This window comes from Prionailurus bengalensis, chromosome A1, assembly GCF_016509475.1.
Source record: "Prionailurus bengalensis isolate Pbe53 chromosome A1, Fcat_Pben_1.1_paternal_pri, whole genome shotgun sequence".
Taxonomy (NCBI): domain Eukaryota; kingdom Metazoa; phylum Chordata; class Mammalia; order Carnivora; family Felidae; genus Prionailurus; species Prionailurus bengalensis.
This window is the reverse complement of record NC_057343.1, coordinates 117,305,452-117,323,747: the sequence shown is the minus strand read 5'-3', so window position 1 is coordinate 117,323,747 and position 18,296 is coordinate 117,305,452. Positions and strand designations below refer to the sequence as shown.

Here is an 18,296-nt window from a genome sequence, read left to right as displayed (position 1 = left end):
ATGGATGAATGGTCAAAGATGATGACACACACACACACACACACACACACACACACACACACACACTGGCATATTACTCAGCAATCAAAAAGTATGAAATCTTGCCATTTGCAACTACGTGGATGGAACTAAAGGGTATTATGCTAAGCGAAATTAAATTAGTCAGAGAAAGACAAATATCCTATGACTTCACTCATATGAGGACTTTAAGATACAACACAGATGAACATAGGGAGGGAAGCAAAAATAATATAAAAACAGGTAGGGGGACAAAACATAAGAGACTCTTAAATATAGAGAACAAACAGAGGGTTGCTAGAGGGGTTGTGGGAGGGGGAATGGGCTAAACAGGTAAGGGGCATTAAGGAATATAGTGCAAATCACTGTTGCACTATATACTAACTTGGATGTAAATTTAAAAATAAATAAATAAATAAATAAATAAATAAATAAATAGGGAGGGGGAACATAAGAGAAGTCAGAACAAAAGTGGACAGAAAAAGAAAAGATACAAAACAAGAGTTAGTCAAAACCAGGATAAACTGAACAAAAAGACAAATCATCTCGGGGGGAAAAAAAGACTAAGTTATAAGATGTCCCAGGAAACCGATTTTACTTAAAATATAATAACCAACATTAAGGAAAAAAACAGTCAAATAAAATCAAAGCAACATGGATCACATAGAAAGTTATAGATACAGAAGCAAAGAACCCAACATGTATTATATGTAGTCTCTGAAGAAAAAAAGCAAAATAATGGAACAAATGTAATATCCAAAATTATAATACAAGAAAAGTTTCTGGAAATAAAACTTGAATCTACACATCAAAAGGGTCTTCCATGAACCTAGGAAAATTGATATGGAATGGTCAACTCTGAGATCTATCTTCGAAAATCAATTAGATTTGAAAGAAAAAATCCCCCATGCCTCAGGCAAAAAGACAAAATCATTTAGAAAGGAAAGAATCAGATTGGTATTTTCACAATATACAACATATTCATACAATGTACAAAGAAAGGCAGCAAAGAAGTTTTTAAAAAACCAAGGACTCTCAAAATAAACTTAAAACACTCAAGGAAAGAAATTTGAAGATTTTATATCCACCTGTCCTTCAAATACCAAAGCTACAAAAATCAGTATTAAACATGCAAAACTCAAGAATACAGTATTCAGGAACCTCTCTTGAGGAATTTAGTACTAAAGAATGAGTTTCATCCCAATAAGGACTAACTAGGGGGAAATTCAGAAAATCTTACAATGGTGAGCATTAAATATATTGTTGTAGATCTCTAAAGTAAAGGTGGTAACAAGTGTGGAAAACTGTATGCAAATTGTTTCCTAAAAACAACATGACTAAGAAAATGGGAGAGAAAAGGAAAAACAGAGTAAAATAATTCGGTTATATAATAAGAGGGAGTCAAGCTATAGCTGACAAAAAAAGGACATCCCAAATAAGGAAATTTGAGGACATGAGAAAAGATACAAGCCTGACCATAACTACTGGAATAAAAACACAAACATTACCATACACCAAACATAATTTTAAAAGTGAGTCTGTTGTTTAGGGTTGTATTTTGTTTCTGGCACTACAAGACGCTCCAGGTTCATCTCTTTATTTCCTTCCCCAGTCCTAGCATCAGCCAATTCTCCAAGGAGCCTGGTTCCTGGTGTAAAGGGAGCTGAACATTCACTGGAGAACCAGTTGCTCTGGTGCTTTGGATAGGGCATTAGTCTTAAAATACTCTCCCCAAAGCTGATTACTGGGAAAATGAAGAGAGCTGGGGCAGTGGCAAAAGGGCTAGAAAGTACCAGCAGGTCCTGAACCACTTGAGTAGCTAGGAGATGCTTTACTTGAAGAAACCACTCAGCTACAGCCAATCTGGGCACATCCTCTAGATTATACTATCTTGACTGGCAAGAAAGAATCTATAAGTCAACCAGAACAGGAGGGATCTAGTATGCTCTAGTGTCCAAAAATTGCTCTTACTCAGCCACTCGAAGTGCCCATCTGAGGACACACAGCAATGAGGACTCATGTCCCCTTTACCTGCTAGTAAGCTCTATCAAGAAGTTGCCTTCCAAGCTTATTCTCTATTACAGGCAACAGTCACCTGGTCCCCAAGTCTCTGGACAGGCCCTCCAGCCCCTCTGCTCCCAGGACAAACCACAGGGAATGCCCGAGTCAGAAGAGTGAAATCTTTGCAAGCTCCAAGTTCTCTTTCAGACCTTACTAGGAACTCTAGAGCTAAACCAAAGAAAAACCACAGAGTTCCCCTCCCAAGTGTCATAATAGGTATTATATAGTATTACTTTTTGTTACTATTTTTAAAAATTATTTTAAACCCACATGAATATTCTATTCCTTTCATGTGTACTGTTAAACAGCTAACCTTTCTCTTCCCATAATTCCTACTTTCTCCAGTTAACCAGTTATAATTTCATTATGCATCTTCAAGACCTTTTTCTCAATCTATATATTTCACTGGACACACAATATAGTTTTATGAAGGGGGTTGGAAGTTTGTGGAAATCAGTTTGTCTGGTATTGTTTTTGTGCTTTTACTTAACAGTAGGTCTTGATCTTTCTTGTTAGTACACAGATCTAATTCATATATATAGTAATGGCTGCACTATATTCAAGAATAAATGTATGTTTTATTTTAAATGTTTCACTGTTAAATAAACCTGCAGTAAACACCTTAGAAGTATATGTACACATACACAGGTATGTTTTTAGGATAGACATGAGTAGAAATGCTAAAGTCTCCACATTTAAGACTTTGGAGGGGGGACTATGGGAGAGGCTCAAGAGTCCCAGGGGGTGCCTGAAGCCACAGAATGATCTGAAACCATCCAATCTTTTGTCCCCTAGGTACTTTAAAAGGCAATTCCACCAGAATGTAAATTCCATGACAGCTGAGCCTTGATGCCTTGCTCCAGAAAATACCAGAGCCTAGAACATGGTCAGCATCTCAGTAATCACTGAATAAATGAACACATGTAGGCAAGTCACAGGCATATTCCTCAACCAAAATGCAAAATTTCCATAGATTTTAGAAAGACCACAAACATCAAATTAAGTTTCTCTTCCAGAGATTTCTGAGTTATCTGGGATTGCTCTGGGCTCCTAAATTTCCATCCCACCTCCTCACCCCACCCCACCTCCATCCCACCTCCTTTCCCCAACCCCACCCTCCACCTTTTCAAGTCACCGCCTTGAATCCCTTCATACACTCATTACCTAGACATACCCCTTAGAGACTCAAACCACTTGTTAGTCCCAAGAGAATTTAGAGAACCTGGAATTCAGAATTGCTTTTTTAGTAGGGGTGACTCGAGTTAAGATTCCACTGTACCAAAGAGGGAGGGAAATCCTGTGAAGACAAGGCGAATTAGATGATTTCCTAAAGAGTACTGAATCATGGAAGGAATTCAGCTCACTGATATTTTCTCCAGCCTGCCTTAAAAGGGTGAGCAAAACAGCCCCAACTACTAGAGTCTGACTTGAAGGACCTGTAGAGCACACAATACTGTTAAGCAAAGAACTCACTAATCTGCTTGCAATTGGCCAACAAATATTGTATAAGATACTTTGAACCAGGCCTTGAGCCAGTAGATAACATTCATAACACTCCCAGTGGCAAGATTCAGCGTCAGAAACAAATTAGTCAAGTTATGCCTGACAGCAAGGGAATTACGTACAAAAGTCCAAAGGAAAGAGTATAGTACTTTAAGGGATCCAAAGGTGACTCAGATGCTTCAAGGGGGCTACATGAGGCAGAGAACGTAAACAAGGCATATATGGTGGCAGCCTTGTTAACCCACATAGAGTCCTCTTTTCAGGATACAGAAGTTTGTGTAACTATTGTTGGTTTATTTAAGGGACTGATTTTTTTCTTCTATATCCCTGGGACACACAGTACCCAATCCAGGGATTTTCAAAGCTTTTTTTTTTTTTTTTTTTTTTTTAGTTCAGCAATCTGTGTGATCTAATGCTCAAGTTACACCAAAGTAGGGAAGGCAGTTTCTCAGTGGTTCTGAATGGGGCTGGGAGTAGGGATTTCACCATATCCTGGGGACACGATCTTAGCTGTCATACTTGGGGAGGAGGTGCACTACAAGCAGAGGCTAGGGATATTGCTAAACATCCTAAAATGCACAAGACAGCCTCCAGAACAAAGAATTAGCCAACCGAAAATGTCAACAGTGCCAAAATCCAGTAACCCTGTGCTTAGTCTAACTGCAAATAAGGAACACACTAAGTTCAACCCTCAACTCTGCTGTTCCAAAAAAGAGACCAAAGGAGGCTAAAATTAGAGAAAAAGTTTTGTTCAGTCTCCTCCGGATACACATCCCATCAGAGGAAAATACAACTCGTGCTGAAGGAACCTAGGGAAAAAAAAGTGACAGGACTCAAATGAAGGGAGAAGAAAGAATAAGCTCTATATGTAAATACTCAGTGTATGAAGAAAAAAACAATACACAGGGAAGAATATGGAATGTTCCCACCAAATGTGAATAGGCCCAGTCAATGCCATTTATTATACATGTTGAACAGTCTCTGAGACCCAAGGGCTCCCATATGAAGTTTTTTTTCCTTTTTCTTTTTTGCATCAAACAGGTTCTTCCAAGAGCCTGCTCACAAGGAAGAAAAAAAAGAGTAATCCTCAATAAAATGAAACAAACAGGAAACGCTCAACAGTCTACATATGAAGAACAAAGGTTAAAAAACTCACCAGACAAAAACCACACCAAACACTCATCCCATTTAATTTCCTGTTACATGCACTGAAGGAGCCAAGAACATCAGGCCCCAAGGCAGCAATGCTCTGAGGTTCTAGCTCAGGCTCCCCCTATGTGACAAATTCATGCACACACGCCCGCACATACCAGACCCAGGCAGAAATACACATGCATGCACAGGTGGCAGAAAACCAGAGGAGGTTGAGGGGGATAGAAGGCTGGTCAAAAATATGCTAGCAACTGGAAACTGGGGACCCAGAGAACCCTTCTGCTGCAGGCTAAGCCAAGAGTCAAAATTAAAACAAAGGGAGAACACAGGATCAATGTAGTATGCTCAGGTAAGAGGTTGGACAGATGAAGAGGGAAAGATGCAGGGGGAGTTTAGGGAAAGCAGCCTCAGAAGAGGTTTTTATTGGGAACTCAGGCAGAGGTCCTGTGACTCCAGTGACATACTGAGGCTGAAGGAACATGCCACAGCATTTCCTCTGCATCCTGTGCTCTTTCCCAAAGTAGAGGGAAACCACAAACACCCACCCTCGAGCCCTCCCCATTGCCACTCTTAAGGACTTTCCCAAGTACCCCGGAAAAAAATGACCCCCCCTCACACACAAAGTTAGCAAAGGGCCAAGCATAGAAAGCCTCAGTAACTCTTCTTGGTGGAACCAAAGCCAGAGAAGCCCATCACAGCTGCCATCTCATCATCCTCCTCAAATGTCAAGTCCTCCTCAGCCCTCCTTTTCTTCTCCTTCTGTTTCTCTTTCTTGTAGGCTTTGGCCTTTTCCTCCTAGGGGGGAAATCACTCAGAATCAGTTCAGACTCCTGAGCCAAAGATTGAAAGAGACAAGTGAGGTCAAGATTCCTTTCTATCTTTAGAAGAAAGCAGTTAAAGACAAATAAAATTTTAAGAACAGAAGAAAAGCCACACTAAAGATTATAAGAAACAACAAAGAGAAATTTTAGCCTGTGAAGAGCACTTCTCAGTCCTACGTTCCAGGTTATCTCTGGTTCTTAAAAAAGGCTATGGAAGCAAAACCACATAATAGTACCTATCATCCTGGGGCACACAGCACATGCCAGGAATTGGTCTATGTGCTTTGTGTAGATTATATATTAAGATCTCTAATATGGGGAAACCGAGACATGGAAAAGTTCTATAACTTGCCCAAGAGTCATAGCCAGTAAGTGAAGGAAACAGAATTCTGACCCAGTCAGGCTGGTTCCACATGCCTCTTGGGGACTAGGTGTATTTAATCCCTCCTGCAGTAAGAAAAAAAGTAAGTAGGCCCAGAGAGTCCACGAAAAAAGAATAGGTTTCAGCCATATTCTTAAGATCATGAGAGTCCCAAAGAAAGGCAGTAAAGGTTTCCCCCAATATAGAGAAATTCAGGATTCAATTATCCTCTGGGGGTGGGAGTGGAATGAGGAAGAATGCTTCCCCATGATTCAGAACATAAAACTCAAAGCTAAGGGATAAAAGATGAAAGAACAGCAGAGCCTTACTTCTTCTCTGAGCTCCTTCATCCTTTCCTCAAAATCATAATCCTTCTGTTTCTCTTCCATCTTCTTCTTGTTGACTTCAAAACGTTTCTTCACCTGATCCAAGGTGGAACGTTCCACACGCATAGACATGCCCAAATTTCGCTGATCTGGGTGGGATCAAGAGTGAAAAAGGTAATGTCAGTACATCCCCAGTCCCTCAAAGTCTTTTCTTGACATTATATTAAAAAAAAAAAAAAACTTCTCATAAAATACAAAGCAAAAATAATTATGGTTGGAAGAAACTCCATTGGCTTTACTTGTTCCCAGAAGCAGCAGCTACAGATAGCCAAGATGTAAGTGGTGTTCAACTGCCTTTACTGAGCAAATGCATACCAGTGGGGACAGCTAGGCCATGGAAAAGACCATGGTCTTCTTGTTGAAAGCTTGAAACAGTGTCTCATCTAGGGCCTCCAGAAACATTAGATAATGAAGTAAAGGATGCCCTGTACTGAAGCAATTAGAGTATTTCTCAGGCATTAAAAAAAGATCCAACAGAAACTACCCTTTCCCCAAACCCAGCCCTAAGCATAAACTACCTCCAAGCCTTACGTTTCTTTCCATTAATGTGATCCAGGAAGTTGATGGAGTCCTTCACAACACAGTCACAGACATTGCAGTAATACCTAGCAAACAGAATAAATAGCACTTGTGGTCAAATCTAGCTATAAGGATCTTTTTTTTTTTAATTTTTTTTTTTTAATGTTTATTTATTTTTGAGACAGAGAGAGACAGAGCACGAACAGGGGAGGGGCAGAGAGAGAGGGAGACACAGAATCTGAAACAGGCTCCAGGCTCTGAGCTGTCAGCACAGAGCCCGACGCGGGGCTCGAACTCATGGACTGTGAGATTATGACCTGAGCCGAAGTCAGACGCTTAACCGACTGAGCCACCCAGGTGCCCCACTAGCTATAAGGATCTTAATGTTTTCAGCCAAGAAAGTCCTATTTTTTAGGTAAATTTTCTTTTTACAAGAAGGCATGTCTGATTTTCATAAAGCTTTATCTCTTGGAAGAATATGGTAGCCAACCTCCATGACGCCAAAATTCCTGGTATTCCTACCTTGTGTAGTCCCCTCCCAATTTGTACTAGGGTTAGTCTGTGACTAAAAGAATATGTCAAAAGTGATGCTATGTCACTTACAAAATAAGGTTATAAAAAAAAAGTGGCTTCTGTCTTAGTCTGTCCGTGTCTTACTCTGGGGAAGCCACTATGGAGCAGCACTATGGAGAAGCCCATGGGGCAAAGAACTGAGGCCTCTAAAGCACTGCCACGTGAAAAAGCCTTCAATCAAATGATTCAGCTCCACTTAGACCTCAGATGAAGGCAGACCCACCACACACCTATACTGTAGCTTTGTGAAACCCTGAGCCAGAACCACCTTGCTAAGCCTTTCCCAGATTATTTAGACACAGAAATTGTGAGCTATTTGTTATTTCATGATGCTAAATTTTGGATTTGTTAACTTACAAAGCAAGAGAGAACGAATACAAAGAGGAATGACGTTAGTGGATTTTCTAAGCAACTCAGACATGTCATTCATTGCTATCTGTTTTGCCCTCCTGCTAGAAAGACTAAGTGAACATGGAAGTAGTAGTGGTGGGCAAAAGAATAAAGAGTTGTTGTAGGACACTTCTTACCATGGGAGGCAGGTAGTCAGGAAGAAGGTGTATAACCAAGCAATCCATAACAACTACAGCCTCTGCAGCCAGTCTGGAACCTCAACTCCCTTTATTCAACAGCTCCTAGGCTCCATTCTATCTCCACCTAATCTCTCCCCTAAATATCTCTTCAGTAGTTCTTTTCCTCATTTCTTCTTTAAAATATTAAGTAGCACTTACGGTACTAGTATGAATAAGCCTACCGAGTGACTCCTCCTAGAGACACTATTATGTTTAGTTGAGACCTTGGGGGACCAAAGAAAAACAAACTTAAAGGTAGAATTGTAGGCAACAAGGTTGTTATCCTGGGGCCAGGGAACCTCCTCAACACCTGCTAAAAGCAACACAGAGTTTATTATACCTATTCCTGGCTCCTGAGAAAGATGAAAAGTCACTCACCCTCCCATCTCTGATTGTGGTGTGGTCTTAGTAATGACAATTGTCTTCCCAAGCTTGGATTCCAGGTCCACCTTGTAGTCTCTATGCCGGAGGAGCTCCCTTTTGACTGGCTGCACTGGTTTTCCTAAAGTATAATAGAGGAGAAAGTTTCTTCAATACTTCAGTTCTTGAACCAGAAAGGAAAAGAAATGCATGATACCCAAAATACAGGTGTCTACTCTCATTTGTTTCTTGAACCCAAAGCCAGGGACACAAGGAGCACTTCTAGCAGCACCAAGACAGAATCTCGACACAGGAAAAATGATAAGCAGTCCCTAAACTATGTACAGCTTTTACCCACTTTAAAGCCAACAAGTCTAAAAGCAAAGTTTTTTTTATTGATTAACTGAATTGAAAGGAGGAGTTCTGAATTTTCACAAAAAGCGAACTTTTAAAAGAGCAAAGACACTTTCAGACAGATACCCCAAGCATTAACACAGAAAAGAATCTTCACAGGGCTGGGGAAAATTTTTAAAGATCAATATTCAGGAAATAGCTGTTATGTGGCTGGCACTACTGTACAAATTACATAAAAACTAAAAGGGTTAGTGTGTACAGGATGGTGTGAAACTAAAATGAAAGAAGAATGTATACGTTTGAAAACAGAAAATAAGACATTTATTTTTGTACAGTGGAATCTCTATCTAGGAGAGGAGCACCAACTCCCAACACTGTACATAGGGAGCAGTACTACTGAGCATCAGCTTAAAAAAAAAAAAATCACACACTCCTTAGTAGCCCTTGCTCTTCTCAGACTACAGGGAAACGTCTTAACTGAGCCAGTTCTTCTTCCCCTTAAGTGACTTCAAGGGAAAGAAGCCAGCCTCAATAGCAGAATGCACAGCATCAAAATACTCCACTTCTTTTCTGTCACTACTAAGGATTCCACTCTCTTATCTGTACTTCAGGGAAGTACGAAATGAGCCAAGCAAAAGGAGAGCAAGGAAGTAGAAAAAACAGAGGGGAAAACACCTCAAAACCGCTTCAGTCCTTCTTGCTCTCATTTTATACATTAAGAACTCAAGGGGCAAGGAGGCAACGCTCTGCCAGAGGTTACACGGCGTAAAAGGTCAATGCATTTCAACTCCCCACCGGCTCCCAGCTATGGCTTCGCCTCTACTATACCCACAGCCCTTGACGGAGCAGGCACGCACCATCCTTCTTTTCTCTCTCTTCCGTGAGCCTCTTCTCGGCAAGCTTCTCATATTCATCTTTGTCCCACTTTCGGCGAAAATCCAAGTTTTTCGTCTGTAGAGAAAAAAGCGCTCAAGATTCGTCGCTAATCACGTCCGACCCCTAGAGAAATGGAAAGACCCGCGTCTACGCGGCACGGCGTCCCTCGAACCTGTGGAGAGCGAAGACTCTCCGGACCACACCAGACTAAGGTAGCCTCAGGACCCAAACCCAAGAGACCTCCGCGATTCCACAAACCCTGAACCAGAGCCCCACGGGGAAGCTCTTGAATCCGGGCCATTACACCACAAGGAGGTGTCGAGAAGCCAGCCGGCTGCAGGATATTCCGCACTGAGAAGCCACCCTCTGCCCCTCGCCCGACCAAAGCCTCCGCACACACACACAACACCTACCCCGCTGCCGGACGCCATCTTCACTGCGAAGTGAATGGGAAGCCGGAAAATGACGTAAAAAGCGGCCTTGAGCCGTAAAGGAGGCTTGCCCTCCAATAAGCTTAGAGTCTCGTGTTCTAAACGAGCAAAGGACTGGAGGGCTTCTTAAACAAGCTTGTTGGCCCCTCCTCTGACCCAAGAAAATGACGCATGCGCAAGGGGGGGTTTGAAGCAACACGGAAGTAAGGGTGCCTACAAACGTTTCTTTCCCCAGGCTTTCAAAACGTGCGTTGAAGGGCTGATTTAGTTCGACTCATCTATTTTACAAACGAGGCAACGGTCCACATCAGCGCCCTCTGATTTAAGCAATTTTGCGTGCGTTTGCCAAGAGTTTCTAAGTTTTCGTTAAGGCTGAATTGGTTATCAGGAGTTCTAGGTGTCCCATTTACCTGTATGCACGAAAGATACGGTCCTGACACCACAGTGTTTTTAAAGATTGCAGCCTTCCCAAGGCACAAATATAAAATTCTTTTTGCACACTCTCTCCTTGTTTTGAAGCAACGCTAACACCCTTTGGTTAACTCGTTTTTCCTTAAACTGAGGAATCTTACAGTCTTTCAATCTATAGGGCACAATTTAATTAACATGATTGGACTTGGAAAGGCCAGTCATCAGCAACTCTGTAGGGTGAAGAACTCTGACAGATGACTCACTATGTGTTGAGTTGGGAGTTGAGGGGTTAATGGGCAGCAGTCGGGAACTGTGACTGCTCCATTCACTGAATACAGAAGCATCACCCCAGGGAGGTTGCTCCTAGCTCTCAGAATTCTCTAGTGTACACTCAAGCATTTTCTATGGTCTATGCAAACCAATCTCTTGATGACAAATCACCCAAGCTACTTCATTTAATATTTTATTTAATACATTATCCAATCACTTCTAGAAAGGTCACCTCCATAGGAGAATACGGAATAAAGTCAGAGTAGTAATTCTGGCACAGGAAATGGTCTCCAAAATCTCAAAAGATTAGACCATTGCATCAAGTCACCTATTAAATTCAACATTCAAAATTACTAAACAGACAGCCTCACTCTATGTGGATGGGCTAGAGACATGCCATATCAATATGAGCACTACTTTGCCCTCAGGATAGCATCTCTGTCCTCAAACAAAAGAGAAAGTAGCTGTTCCCCCTTCTTTGCTGTCTTCCAAAACTCCCTGGACAGGCCAAGGGCAGATTGTGGACAAATTCCCCAGAATCTGGTTCAGAAGCCACAGTAGAAGGCTAAGATTCTGACTTTTGGTCTCAATGGTCTCAGCCTTAGGCAACTTTCCTAGAGCTTTGCTAAAAGCAACCATCTCAGTACCTATTGGCAGCATTCAATGGCACTTCAATTCTGCCTCTGCAGTTAGAGCAGGTCTCTTTCACATACCAGCCATCTGCACCCATGCAGAATAGCTGCTTGCACTAGCCCAGGAGTCCTCAGGGCCTTCCACAGTTCTGTACCCAGAAAGGGTGGAGGAGGCAGAGGAACTTGTCACCCATCCTGGCCAGCAGTTGTGAAGTCCATCAGCAACTCAGTTCTAGAAGAAACATTTTCTAGAAAGAGCAGCAGATGGCAATCAGGCAAGAGTCAAGACTCAGATAGTCGCTTCTGAATTTCAGCCACAAGATTTTCCCGTTTAATAGCCACCTGTAACATAAAAGAACCTTCATGTGACAAACTATAGAGTGATACTAGATTCTTAGTCACTGCTTTTCCACATGCGTTTTACTCTGCATCTGCTCCCACTACTTATGCAACCATAAGTTGCATGCAACCAGGGAGAAGTATGGGCTTCAAGCTGGAATGGGCAATGTATGCCCTCAAGAGATTCTAACACCTGGGGCACCTGTCTCGTTCAGTAAATAGAGCATGTGACTCTTAATCTTGGAGTTCTGAGTTTGAGCCCCATGATGGGTGCTGAGAATACTGAAGAAATAAAATCTTTAGGGGAGCTTGAGTAGCTCAGTCATTTAAGCATCTGACTCTTGATTTAGGTTCAGGTCATGATCTCACAGTCTGTGAGGTTGAGCTCTGCACTGGGCTCTATGCTGACAGTGTGAAGCCTCCTTGGGATTCTCTCTCTACCCCTCCCTTGCTCACCCACTTGCAAAGTATGCTCTCTCTCTCTCAAAATAATTAAACATTAAAAACAAAAACGAAAAAGAATCTAAGAAAGATAGAAACCCTTGGTGCCTTCCATTTCCCCCACTCACCTCCTCCCTGCTGGCCACTGAACGAAGCTTGATTATCCCTTCTTTCATTTCTTGCTCACCAATAATGACCACCAGTGGAATGCCCATGTCCTCACAGTAGTGCAGTTGCGTTAGTAGTTTAGGGTTGTTTTTATACAGCAGCTCTGCCTGAAAACAGTGAAGACAGAGTAAGGGGCTGAGGAATAACCACACTACTCAACCCCAGGAACAAGCATTGCCAAAGAAATAAGTACCTAACCCTTCTACTAGAAGACACTTTAGTGAAGACCAGAAATTTCTTAAGTTCCACCTTGCATAAGGTAGAAATGGCCACCTGAATGTCCACATATACCTAGATGACCTGGATATCAGATTTATCATACCTTGATCCCAGCATCCCAAAGTTCTGCAATTAGCTTCAACCGTTCATGAAGAAAGTTCTTCTGTGGTGTGGCCACAAACACTTGGGTCTCTGTAGTCCGTATCTTCTGACCAAAAGTCTGATTAAAGAGAGAGGAAAAACATAAAACTAATAAAAAAAAAAAAAAGCCAAAACTTCCTGTGCATCAGAAACTTAAAAAAAAAAAAAAAAAGGGACAAAAAGAATCATCAGAAAAACAGTCCCACTGTATATCCAAAAACATGAGTTTAAGTCTCTAGCCCCACTCCACCCCAACCTAAGACCTACCTTCATCCTCTGCTCCACAATAGAGAAGATTCGCTCTACCCCAATACTGAGTCCCACACATGGCACCTTGTGGCCCTTGGGGTCAAACATGCCCACCAGCTTATCATAGCGTCCACCAGCAGCCACACTGCCTACATTGAAGGACTCCTGAGCCTGAGCCGGGGTCTGTAGTAGCACTGCTTCATAGATTACTCCAGTATAGTAGTCCAGGCCCCGAGCTAGGCTTAAGTCAAAAGAGATCTGTGGGAACAAGGCTATAGTAAGTCCCAGAAAACACTCAGGACCCTGAGAGCCCCAAAGCTCAGCAAAAGGTCCACTGCCAACTCAGCTTACCTTCTCAGCAATTCCAAATAAAGTCAGGTATTCAAATAGCAGCTTCAAGTCCCCCAGGCCATCTAGAGCCTGCTTGTTCTGTGATAGTCTAGGATCCTGGAACATTTGCTCTATCAAGGAAACCCCACCTAGGGAGACATATGGGGAGAAATAAGGTCTGTGCTATTCACCCAGATTTGTTTTATCCAAATTTATTCCTAATTTGTTCCAGCCAGTCCTCCTTATTTTTTAATGTTTATTTACTTGTTTTGAGAGAGAAAGAGAGAGTAAGCTCTCACAAATGCATGCAGAAGTGGGCCAGTGGGGGAGGGGCAGATAGAGAGGGAGAGAGAAAGAATCCCAAGTAAGCTCTGCTGAGTCAGTGCAGAGCCCAACTCAGGGCTCGATCCCATGACTCATGAGATCATGACCTGAACCAAAATCAGGAGTCAGACACTTAACCAAATGAGCAACCCAGGTGCTCCTACTCCTCTTCATTTTCTTATTAAAAACAAACAAACAAACAAACAAAAACCTCAAAAATAAATAAACATTAATAAAAAAAAAAAAAATCCTGATGTCTTATGACCAGACTCACCTCTGCTTTTGCCATCTGAGGACACAAAGTGGTTACACTAAGTAAAAGTGAAATTAAATTCAGGCCAGGTTCTGATGTCACACATCTTCAGAAAAGAGCTGTTTCAGAGGCAGAAGTCTGTACACCCATCACCCTCACTCCACTTCTATCACATAGCCCACAAAACCCTGGTTCTTACCGTGACATTGAACATAGTCCCCAATTCTATCAGCCACTTCAGGAGCCAGGCCTTTCTTTGCCACCATCTCATGTCTCACATCTTTCCAAGATATCTGTGCAAACACCCAAATATTAGCCCAGTTCCAAAATCCTTCTTTATCTAACTGGAAATGTCATGAGTACCTAACATTATACTCAGCAAAGTCAGAGGCAGCTCAGGAAATCCAGCGACAGGGGTATAGATTTGAGGGCAGGGCAGAGACTCGGATATGGTCTACTAAAACATGTCTTTTTTGTTACCTTGTCTAGTTTGTCTATCGAGGAGCAGATGGCATGGAACTTGCTTTCAGGAACACCGCAGACAGCAAACATCCCATCCAAAATCCGCCGATCATTGACCTGGGAACTCAGTGGAAGTAACACAAGTGCCTCGTCAATGCCCTTTCCCTCAAAACAATGGCAGTCCCTACTAGCCTGTCTCATAAAAATGACAGAAAAAAATTTCATAGGATGACTATATAGATATAGATAAAATTAAATAACTGTTCTGAGAAAATGCCAGATCTATAGGATTAAAGGCTGGGGTCACCTATGTTTTAGGACATAATCAGGCCAAATCCAGATTTTTCCCCTCAGTCCTTAGCCCTGGTCTCACCTTAATGATGAAGTCCCCCAGCTGCAATCCACTAAGAATTTCACACATGATCTTCAAACACTCTGCGTCAGGGATCATAGGATCAAACTGACCAGCAATGTCAAAATCCTACAACGAAAAAGATGGGGGGAAAAAATCTTCACTAAGTAGCCAGTTCTCAGGTTGTAGCCTCACAAACTATCAAACCATGCTGCCCCCATCAGGTCACTTACACACTGGCAGAACTCCCTGTAGCGGCCTTGGACTATGGTTGGGCTCTCCCGCCGCCACACTTTTCCAACATGGTAACGTTTCATCTTCTTCACCTTATTCATGGCCAGGTAACGAGCAAAAGGGACCTCACATAAATAAGTTAAGGGGAAAGGATACTACATCCAAAGCTTAGGCCCAGGGTGTAGACATTTGAGAGGAATGGGCCATTATCAACTGGATCTCATCCACTAGGATGAAAACAAGGACCTTCTCTGTCTTGTTTCCCACTATTCCCAATGCCTAACAGTGCTTGACATTCAATATATATAAAGGAATGAAGGAATCTCTCCAAGCTAAAGTGAAAGTTCAGTAAAAAGCAGGGGAAGCTGGCCTACTGGCCACTGAATGAAACAGAAATGCTCCAAGAACTTCCAAGTATGGGCTATTACTTCCTATTCAGATCAATTCTCAACCATTTCAAAATAGTCAAGTTTCAGAACCTGGATTTCCTTGCAACTATGTCGATGTTTTTTAAAATAGAGGTCAAAAACCACCTGCCCCCTCATGACCCCAGACGCCTGTTTACAATGTACATTGCTGAGCCCCACTCCAGCTATAGAATTAAGAATATCTGGGGGTAAGGGCCAGAAATCTGTATTTCTCCAGGCTTCCACAAGAGTTTCTGATACATAATGAAGTTAAATGACAACACTCCAGGCCAGGCTCTGCTGGCAGAATTGCTTTCTGGGAGGAACTAGAAGTAAAGGCTGCTGCAAACAGACGTAGGGCGCCCAGAGGCAGTTTATCCCTTTTGTCAAAGAAAGTCGTCTGGGTTTGGAAAGAGATGTCAGTCTCCAACACTTAGAAAGATACAGTAAGGTCATAGCGCAGGGACAACAGCTCTCCACCCTGATCCTTCAGATCATAGATGAGCCCAGAGTCCTCTCCATACTTCTCAGTGAGCATTTCCTGCAGGGATCAAACAAAAAATGCCACAGTTCAAAGGACTCCAAAACACAGGCTAAAAGTTCTTTCAAAAACTGAAGACAGGTGAAAAAATGGAGTCCCAAAAGTTTTTCCTTCTTACCTTTAGCTCAAACGCGGGAGTATCTAACCTCTTTGCTCCATGACGTTTAAAGCAGCCAACAACCATATCAAGAATTTTCTCCCTCACAACCATCTGCTGGGGACTAAGATCTCTAGTGCCCTAGAAACCAATAGGAGCCATGGCCAAAACAAAGACAAAAAACAAGTCCATTTAAGACAAAGAGTTAAACAACATCTATAATCGAAGGTCTGAAGTTGAAATCTCTTTGAATTCAGATGAATGATCCTCATAAATATCTCAAGAATAGGGAATTTTTGGGGCGCCTGGGTGGCTCAGTCGGTTAAGCGTCCAACTTCGGCTCAGGTCATGATCTCACGGTCCGTGAGTTCGAGCCCCACATCGGGTTCTGTGCTGACAGTGCAGAGCCTGGAGCCTGTTTCAGATTCTGTGTCTCCCTCTTTCTCTGCCCCTGCCCCGTTCATGCTCTGTCTCTGTCTCAAAAATAAATCAACGTTAAAAAAAAAAAAAGAATAGGGAATTTTTTTTTTTTGATTCATCTAAAAAGACATTAAAAGGGATTAGGGAAGAGACAAGCAGAGCAGAGGGAAGAACTGAGGGCAGTCCTCCAAGGAACCCTAATAGGACAGGGTAGGGAAAAGGGCATTACCTTTGGGGTCTTGATGATAAAATTTGATTTCTCTTGTTGTGGTTTCAGTTGGGATGTTAACACTGCCTCTGCAAACTGTCAGAAAAAGGAATGTGAGGTGTGCTCCTTTCAAGACTGTCCAGACCTGTGACACTTCTGGCCCTATGTCCAGACCCACAAAGACATTTGGCCCTGAGCAACAGACTGAACAATGTTTTATCTACTCCAATCTCAGCGTCACTCTAAAACATATGTTGTATGTGCATTATATATGTAGTACATATGAGGTCAGGTCTTTATCATAGTTGTTGTTTTTAAATGTATTCACTATATTTGGAGATTTTAAACATCTGAAAAAGCTTAAGCACCTGAGAACAATGAAGGCACAAAACAACCCACCACTACCACCGCCAACCATCCAGGAGTAGGGATTAGTATGATCTACAATTCTCAATTCCTACTCAAAGAGCAAAACCATAAATTTTTAATAAGACAGCAGTAGTCATTAGGCTTAGAGACATAGAAAAAGCAACCTGAAGACAGAAAAGAACCAGCCCAAAACACAGAGCATGCCCATGGAATGAACAGGAATGGATATCCAAATTGAACTAAAAAAAGCCAGATTGGTAGGATGCTGTGACTGAAAATTAATAATAAGCTCTGAACCCTGTTATTTATGATAGGAAAGCCTCTGCTAGGGTATTTGACAAAGTAAAACAGATTCGGTAGTTTCTTTATTAGCAGAAGGCTGTATGCTCCTTTCTGAAATATAGAGGGTGTGAGAGTTCCATATTTTGGCGGATTCTCTCCTCCAAAGGATGACAGTTCACAATCCTTCCTCTGCAATTCCAAAATCCTAAAACATCTAAAAACCGAAAATGTTTTTTTGTTTTGTTTTGTTTGTTTTTGGAGGGATGGGCATTGCTCATTTTGAGGTAAATTCTAATGTGAACTCAGCCCACTTACGGGCTTCAGTCATCTCATTTAATGGGAATATTCATATACTTTGCTTAAGAATGTGTTTGACTCTGGGGCGCTTGGGTGGCTCAGTCGGTTGAGCGGCTTCGGCTCAGGTCACGATCTCTCAGCTCGTGAGTTTGAGCGCCGCATCGGGCTCTGTGCGGACAGCTCAGAGCCTGGAGTCTGCTTCAGATTCTGTGTCTCCCTCTCTCTGCCCCTTTCCCGCTCATGCTCTGTCTCTCTCTGTCTCCCAGAAAATGAATAAACGTTAATAAATATATTAAAAAAAAGAATGTGTTTGACCCCAAGAGGTTCACATAAGGGATTGTGGACCTATATTATAAATGTATCCGTAGATAAATCATTTAACCTAGCTTACTGTTTCCTCAACAATAAAATGGAAATAATCACAACCTCTCAAGACTGCTATGAGGATTAAATGACAAAGCATCTAAAACGCTTAGCTTAGTACCCCTAAACTACTCAAAAAACCCTGACAATACTAATGGAGTGCAGGCCGCGAATCCCTGCTCCGGATCTGGAGATCCTGCCCCGACAGACCACTCAGCCTGGCTCACCTGGCTATGAAAATGGACCTCCCTGATGCACACAGCACGGGGCGACCGCAGAAGCTGGCCAAACAGTGAAGCCCAAGCCCTCATGGGCAGGAATCCGAACGGGGGCATCGTGTAGCAAGAAACCCCTTTTCCGAGTCGCCGAACCCTGGGAACGAAGCAGGTCGGACCCAGTAAGGGTGCAGAGCGCTGCAGAAGGTAGCCCTAGCACCCTGGAAAAGAGAATACTTCCGCACCTTCCAAACCCTACTGGCTGGCCCCGGACCTCCCAGGCGCACG

At 42.4% G+C, this 18,296-nt stretch overlaps 2 protein-coding genes across 3 annotated transcripts; both read right to left on the bottom strand.

The window, feature by feature from the left end:
• Positions 1-4,515: 4,515 nt before the first annotated feature.
• On the bottom strand, positions 4,516-10,096 carry ZMAT2 (zinc finger matrin-type 2). The gene is made up of 6 exons (XM_043589433.1): positions 9,967-10,096; positions 9,535-9,628; positions 8,342-8,465; positions 6,834-6,907; positions 6,246-6,391; positions 4,516-5,529 (listed from the first exon to the last, which is right to left on the bottom strand). The coding sequence occupies exons 1-6, from the start codon at positions 9,982-9,984 to the stop codon at positions 5,386-5,388; spliced, it is 600 nt and encodes a 199-aa protein (XP_043445368.1). The 5' UTR covers positions 9,985-10,096; the 3' UTR covers positions 4,516-5,385.
• LOC122488194 (histidine--tRNA ligase, mitochondrial) lies at positions 9,534-18,282 on the bottom strand. 2 transcript variants are annotated; one of them, XR_006298584.1, is made up of 14 exons: positions 18,021-18,282; positions 16,504-16,578; positions 15,876-15,995; positions 15,662-15,757; positions 14,809-14,934; positions 14,597-14,704; positions 14,242-14,340; positions 13,961-14,054; positions 13,206-13,333; positions 12,873-13,112; positions 12,568-12,684; positions 12,206-12,352; positions 11,379-11,639; positions 9,534-9,628 (listed from the first exon to the last, which is right to left on the bottom strand). XR_006298584.1 is itself a non-coding variant. In XM_043589413.1 (13 exons), exons 1-13 carry the CDS (start codon positions 18,126-18,128, stop codon positions 11,580-11,582), a joined length of 1,518 nt encoding a protein of 505 aa, XP_043445348.1. In that variant the 5' UTR covers positions 18,129-18,282; the 3' UTR covers positions 10,846-11,579. The 2 variants fall into 2 exon arrangements, 1 of the variants encoding a protein (XP_043445348.1); XM_043589413.1 differs by lacking the exon at positions 9,534-9,628 and having other exon boundaries at positions 10,846-11,639.
• Positions 18,283-18,296: the final 14 nt, after the last annotated feature.

Bases quoted from the DNA above. Each gene is read 5' to 3' on its own strand.
- ZMAT2 (XM_043589433.1), bottom strand. The intron at 6,908-8,341 runs GTGAGTGACTTT...TCTGTTTGCTAG, and splicing joins CCACAATCAGAGATGGGAGG to GTATTACTGCAATGTCTGTG. The intron at 6,392-6,833 runs GTAAGGCTTGGA...GATCCCACCCAG, and splicing joins TCACATTAATGGAAAGAAAC to ATCAGCGAAATTTGGGCATG.
- LOC122488194 (XM_043589413.1), bottom strand. From the start codon at position 18,128: ATGCCCCCGTTCGGATTCCTGCCCATGAGGGCTTGGGCTTCACTGTTT. The intron at 15,996-16,503 runs GTAATGCCCTTT...ATTGGTTTCTAG, and splicing joins TTATCATCAAGACCCCAAAG to GGCACTAGAGATCTTAGTCC. The intron at 13,113-13,205 runs GTAAGCTGAGTT...TTGTTCCCACAG, and splicing joins TATTTGGAATTGCTGAGAAG to ATCTCTTTTGACTTAAGCCT.